Source organism: Mangifera indica, unplaced genomic scaffold, assembly GCF_011075055.1.
Source record: "Mangifera indica cultivar Alphonso unplaced genomic scaffold, CATAS_Mindica_2.1 Un_0093, whole genome shotgun sequence".
Classification (NCBI taxonomy): Eukaryota; Viridiplantae; Streptophyta; class Magnoliopsida; order Sapindales; family Anacardiaceae; genus Mangifera; species Mangifera indica.
The window spans coordinates 1813-8907 of NW_025401185.1; the positions used below are offsets into that span (position 1 = coordinate 1813).

The following is a 7095-nucleotide window of genomic DNA, read 5'->3' on the forward strand; positions in this document are numbered from 1 at the left end:
TCTATCACATGGAATTTAAATTGATATCACCCTAGGTCCAACCTATAGTGCCAAAACACATATTTGCATGTTTGATCATTTGAAACGAAATCACAGTGTACTAGAATGTAAAAAACTTCTTAATTTCCCTTTTTTTAATCAAAGCATGATATATTGTAATTTTCTTTTTTCAGTATATGTTGTTTGATATCTCAATCATAAATTCATTAGCATCATATCATATCATCAAAAAATTGTTAACTATGAATGCGTTTTACAAATTTAATCAAAGATAAGGTAGGGATGATAGTAAACCTACTTATCTTTCCTTTGTAGTCCAACGAGGTTTTCATGTGGCAATGAGTTTTCTGGCAACCTTCTTTCTTTTCCGACAGCAAACAACCTCAGTAACAAAAACAATCTCTCTTTCTAACTTTCTCTTGTGAGTGTTTATATGTATGTAGAAAATCTCTTTGTTTATTGAATATTTATTTCTTTATATAGTTTTTCAGTTATAACTACTGCATTTGGTCATGCATTCCCTATGCATGATCGTTCGAGTAGTTATAATTTTCCAGATCATGCTCCCTAACTTTTAGATACACGATTTATCCATAACTATTATGTATGAATGACCATGCACCATTTAAGCATGGTCATTCATGACATTCAATTTATAATAGTGCTTTTCCCCTATCATTCACATTACATTAATCATTTGAACAAATGAATGGGTGTACAACCAATATGCACAATTGATTATCTTTATAAATTTCCAAATTAAATAATCCAAATAAAATGAAATAACCAAAATGTCTTTTGGACGTATTAGTAGTTGTCACAGTGTAATTTGACAGAGTTTCAATGAATAGAAAATTCTCCAAATCTTTGAAGTATTGAATAACAATGTATGTTTATACACATTATGAAACGATGATTCTAAAAGGTGGAACTGTCGTTCAAGAACTTGTATAGTTGTGCATCAACTAGACGAGGAAGTTGAAACATTCATTTAATTAACTCAATAGTTGTCCATAATATTGATATTAATAACAAAATAAGGACAAGTCATGGATAAAAGATCAGTTTGATGTGAAACAATCGTTCCAACTATTGGAGTGCTTGTTCCATTAACCTACTATTCATATATGTTTTAGATAAGAGCCAACTCTATCAAATACCCCTAGTTCCTATTGTTTGGGTTAAATTAACTTGACCTCTAAAGTAAGATAAAATATCACTTCGATCTAACAATCTTATAAAGCTCAAAACTATCCTAGAATCCAAATGAGATTCACCTTATGTAGCCCACAACTTTCAAATCCTACAATCAACCTTTTTACATAGATGAATGTGTGAATGTATCTAAACTAATGAACTTATCTTTCCAAGTAGGTCACGATGTTAGTGTACCTAAACTAATGAATTCATCTTTCCACATAAATGAAGGTACGAGTGTACTTGAACTAATAAATCCATCTTTCCACATAAATGAAGGCACGAGTGTACTTGAACTAATAAACCCATCTTTTCACATAAGTGAAGGTGTGAGTGCGCTCAAACTAATAAACTTATTTTTACACATAAGTGATGTGTGAGTATATCAATCTAATGAATACCAACAGGAACACTTGACTCTGATACTATTATAAAATATAAATAAATTGTATTTATGATATATTTAATTATCAAAATGATAGATGAATTTATACATATCATACGTTCTATTTAAGGAAATACAAATAAATATAATCAATAGACAATAATGTAAAAAGGAAAACATATATTTAGAATATATACTAACCTAGAAAACCATACATTTATGATATATTCTAATATAGGAAACTACATGTTTGAAATATATTCTAACATCCCCTCAAACTTAATAGGTAAAGAATTTGCTAAATTGAATTTTGTAATGTAAATCAGTAGCTGATAATGCCAATGACAAGATGACGATGTAAGTGTAGCGAAATGATGAACTCATCTTTGCACGTAAATGAGAGTGTGAGCATACCAAATTACTAAATTCATCTTTCCATGTAGGTGAATGTGTGAGTGTATCTGAACTAATGAACTCATTTTTCCACGTGTGACTGTCAATCTAATGAATAGCAACATACTATGATAAAATATAAATAAATTATATTTTTGGTTTATTCAACTATCGAAATAATAAATGAATTTATACATATCATATGTTATATATAAAGAAATACAAATCAATAAAATTAATAGACAATAATATAAAAAGAGAAAATATATATTTAGAATATATGCTAATCTAGAAAACTATATATTTAGAATATATTCTAACATAGAAAACTATATATTTGAAATATATTCTAACATATTTTAACAATAGCAAAGAATATTTTAATTGAATTATGTTATGTTCTTTTAATTTAGTAGTAAATATGAATTAGAGATACTTCCAATTGGTAATTTTTAATCTTTTTTAACTTAAAAAGATTGGTAATCATGTTATATCAGCTCCAAGCCTTATCTTTTTTCTTATCTTATTTTAGTCTTCATAACAGTAATTTTTAAATGACATCACATCATAGGGAAATAATTTTGACATAATTATTAAAAAAATATCCTAACCCTGAATCAAGCAAAATCCATGACATCAATTAAAATTAAAATATACAATTTATTAATTGTTACTATTTATAAAATATAAAAAAATCGAAATTATGCTTCCAATCTTATATTTTATATTTTAATAACTAATATCTTTACGATATAATATTTTTTCTATTCATGATAATTTTTTATTTCGCTTTTGTTTTGTTAATTTTTATTTAATTTGAAAAAATAAAATAATGGGCTTAAATAGTCAGATGAGGCTAGCTCAAATGGAGATTAAGCCCAACTGGCTTCCTTTTTGTCTTTTTAAAAGTTTTCCAGCACGGGTTTTTTCCTGGGAGATGGGGTCCACGTCTACGCATGTGCAGCCAATGAGAAACGCCAGATGAAGTCATTTAAGCCAATAAGAAACAGCCACGTGGAGTTTCCACGTAGCTTCGCGCTACTTCCTCTCTAAATAGCCTTCCGATTTCGCAGAAGACACGCAGTTTTGGTGGTTAATAATTCTCACCGTCCCATCGTTTCTAAATTCAGTTATACAAAATCAATCCGTAGATTTAGGTTTTGTTCGCCGGCGACGTCAAATGGAAGCTCATGGCAGTGGTTTCCGGCGAGTCTTGGTTTTGGCATTTTGCGTCTCCGGTATTTGGTCCGCCTATATTTACCAAGGTGTCCTTCAAGAAACTATGTAAGACTTTCTTTTCAACCGAAGTGACTTTTCACTTTGACATATAGTGTATTTTTCATAGATTCAAATTTACGATTCAGTTAAATTTGAATTTGAATAGAAAGTTCAGAATCCTTCTCGTATCTGAACATTTTTGTTGAACTGTTTAGGTCGACCAAGCGATTCGGTCCAGATGGGAAGAGATTTGAGCACCTTGCATTCCTTAACTTGGCTCAAAATGTGGTCTGTTTGATCTGGTCTTATATAAGTGAGTGATTTCGTATCTTTATTTTATCGCTTGCATTGTATGTTGTCTACTGTAGATAAATGAAGCTTAGTAGTGAGTTCAGTTTTTTATGTGCTTGATGGATTTTAACAGTGATAAAACTTTGGTCGAATAATTCTGGTGGTGCTCCTTGGTGGGCATATTGGAGTGCTGGCATTACCAATACAATTGGTCCGGCCATGGGTATAGAAGCTTTAAAGTACATAAGTTACCCAGCTCAGGTATTTTCGATTTGTTTTTTCCTAACTTTGTCTTCTTTCACTTTATATTATGCATAAATTGCTTATTTCGATGTGCTATTTATATTGGAAGTGTTGGTATAGATGTACAGTTGATGATGTAGAACATTAGCCTAGATGATTTTACCGGACCATGTTTTCCTTTCTATGTAATTTGTTAGGAATAACTGGTATGTGGGTAAGGCAAACATGACTTCTGTTAATGTTACGTATGGACTCAGTAACATCTTAGAGGCTGGTTATTTTATTGATCTCAAGTATTAATTATAATCTTGTTATATGTAGGTTCTGGCAAAATCCTCTAAAATGATTCCAGGTGAGATATTTAGTCCAGCATTTTTACTGGAACTTTTCAGTATTCATAAAAATGTAATCATAGTACGTCGTTAATGTTAGCATTGGTTCTCTAACATGGTGTTATATGTAAAAATATGAAAAATAGGATGGACTCATTGTTTCCATTAATGATTAGTATTTGCCAGTATCTTTCACTCATCTGATGTAATTTCTTGGAGTAGGAGTTGGAAGAAGGTCATGGAGCCTGACTCCATCAAATGATATCTTACATGAACTTACTTTTCTGTCACCAACCCTTCCACATATTGATTGCATTAGAGAAAGATGTAAAAAGCTTTTGATTGTTATCTACTTACGTGCCCTAGCTTAGGTGACAAATATGCAAGAGCCAGTCTTGGAAATATCATCTTGTTTTATCAGAGTTAAAGAATTGAATGGTTTTATTTAGTGAAAAAAGTTTTTTGGGATGCTATATTTGTATTGCTCTCTCGCTTTTCTCTTCCTTTATTGGGAATGACATCCATTAAACTACCTTTTGGATTTTGAATTAGCTTTGGGTGATCCTTATTGATGACCTTTAATATTTTGTCTTCTTTTTTTTTTTTTTTTTTGGAATCAGGACCCATAGCATATTCATGTTATATAATGTTTATTTATTTTGTGTCTGAAACAGATTTCGTTAATGGTCATTTTGAGTTATATTTTTTTGCTGATGGTTGACTCTTTTGCACATTTATAACAAATATTTCTTGTCACTGATGGTTTACATGAACTACTGACAGTATTTTTTACCTGTGTGCAGTTATGCTGATGGGTACCCTAGTTTATGGTATACGATATACTTTTCCTGAGTATATTTGTACTTTGCTTGTTGCTGGAGGAGTATCTATGTTTGCACTCTTGAAGGTGAGGACATATATATAGCAGTATTAGGTTTCTTTCTTTTAACTATATACTCTCTCTTTAAATACTGTGCTATTTCATGGTAGGCACACATTACTTACTTGATTATATAACTTCTTGTTTCAGTGTGAGCTTCTACAAATTTGATCCTAATGTAAGAATTTACAAATTGGATCCTAATGCCCCTCATCTGTTTATGGATTGATTTCAGACTAGCTCGAAGACTATTAGTAAGCTGGCTCATCCAAATGCACCTCTTGGTTATGGGCTCTGTTTCCTGAACCTTGCATTTGATGGATTTACAAATGCAACTCAGGATTCGATATCTGCAAGGTAAGTTTTGCAATAACCTTTTTGTTCTGACTGAGCATCCATGACATTGAAGTTGCCTTGTGAATGTTCTGCCTTTTTCTTGCTCCCTTGTCAAAGTCTTAACACAATTAAAGAAAAACTCTTGTTGCCAGTTTTTCATTTAGCTGATAAGCAGTGATGTCTGCAACATAAAAAATTTTCAAGAACCATTTCTCTTGTGTCTTCATTCATTAAATACTCTTGCTGGTCTAGATGCTAGCTTGTTACTTCTCCCATTCTGATGTAGCGTGTATCCGCTGGCTGGATGGAGTTTATTTTGAGAGCATTAGTGGAGAACTTTTTCTTTGTATATTCCTAAAATTATGGAAAAGGTTGTAGCCTAGTTTATGTGTGAAACACATAATGTTGTTTCAGAATAAATAATTAGGAGACATCTTTTTCCATATTTTTATCCTTCCAGCTTTTACTACTATTTTGTTGAAATACCTGCTATAACATTAACATTTCCTTTTTTCTTTGAATATCCTTTAATTTTCTGTGCCAGATTGATTCTTTTTGAAGGTTTTAAATATTTTTATTAAAGAATATATCCGTGGGTTGTCTGCATAGGTATCCAAAGACAAGTGCTTGGAATATAATGTTGGGAATGAATCTATGGGGTACAATATACAACATGATCTACATGTTTGGTTGGCCGCATGCTAGCGGATTTGAGGCTGTGCAGTTCTGTAAGCAGCATCCAGAGGCAGCCTGGGACATATTTTTCTATTGCCTCTGCGGTGCAGTAGGGCAGAATTTCATCTTTCTAACCATAAGCCGATTTGGCTCCCTTACTAACACCACCATCACCACAACCCGCAAGTTTGTGAGCATTGTGGTGTCTTCTCTGCTTAGTGGGAATCCCTTGTCATTAAAGCAATGGGGATGTGTATTCATGGTCTTCTCTGGATTGTCGTACCAGATCTACTTGAAGTGGAAGAAGTTGCAGAGATCGCAGAAGAAGAGAAAACCCATGTGAAGAGAAGAGGGACTAACAATTTTGAACCTTATATGTAACTTTAGCACCTTTTGTGTTTTTGTCCGTGGTTCTTGACGTATCACCAATTATGTAATACGTAGAAAATTTCTGAATGTCTTAGTATATTATGAAGTTTATGAGACCAAAAAAGTACTTTCTTAGAATTTTTTCAATGTCTTAAACAAAATATAATAACAATATGATAATTGAAGGTTGTTTTGAATATCTGAATCCTTCTGGCTAATTATAGGTAAATATGACCAATTGATTCTGCAAATACACTTTTCATTGCAGTAATTGCTCAGGTTAGGTGGTTTTCAGTATTTATTTGACTTGGTAAAGCTTCACATTCCCCTATAACGACAAATAAAAATGCGGTTAAATAGTTTCAAATTGATAACAAATTTATAAGCAGGAAAAATAACGAACCCAAATTAGAGCATCGTAGCATCGTTTTATGACCTTTATTAGAATAGTATGTATTTTAAAGAAGGATAAATGAATAGGTTTATTTTTCCTTTTATTATTATTATTTTAAGTTCTTAAATAACTCCACTCATTTTAATATCACATATATTTATGAGAGTGTTTGTGCTCCTTTTCATTTAGGGAAAGCAACATATCCTACTTTTCATTCCAATAGAAAATATCATTTTTCATCCTTGCATCATCTTTGTTACGAGGATGATAAAGATCTTTATCTCCTAAAATCAGTGATATCTTCAATAATCATATCAGAATTATATAATTTATTAACACAGTTATAGTACAATTATGTATGCAATTTATTAGCACAATTATA

The 7095-nt window shown here is 31.5% G+C and overlaps 1 protein-coding gene across 1 annotated transcript; it reads left to right on the forward strand.

The window, feature by feature from the left end:
- Positions 1-3053: 3053 nt before the first annotated feature.
- LOC123207684 (UDP-galactose/UDP-glucose transporter 3) lies at positions 3054-6457 on the forward strand. The gene is made up of 7 exons (XM_044625152.1): positions 3054-3259; positions 3409-3506; positions 3618-3745; positions 4049-4079; positions 4863-4966; positions 5175-5296; positions 5885-6457. The coding sequence occupies exons 1-7, from the start codon at positions 3156-3158 to the stop codon at positions 6291-6293; spliced, it is 996 nt and encodes a 331-aa protein (XP_044481087.1). The 5' UTR covers positions 3054-3155; the 3' UTR covers positions 6294-6457.
- The last annotated feature ends 638 nt before the right edge of the window (positions 6458-7095 follow it).

Bases quoted from the DNA above. Each gene is read 5' to 3' on its own strand.
- LOC123207684 (XM_044625152.1), top strand. From the start codon at position 3,156: ATGGAAGCTCATGGCAGTGGTTTCCGGCGAGTCTTGGTTTTGGCATTT. The intron at 3,746-4,048 runs GTATTTTCGATT...TGTTATATGTAG, and splicing joins ACATAAGTTACCCAGCTCAG to GTTCTGGCAAAATCCTCTAA. The intron at 4,967-5,174 runs GTGAGGACATAT...GATTGATTTCAG, and splicing joins CTATGTTTGCACTCTTGAAG to ACTAGCTCGAAGACTATTAG.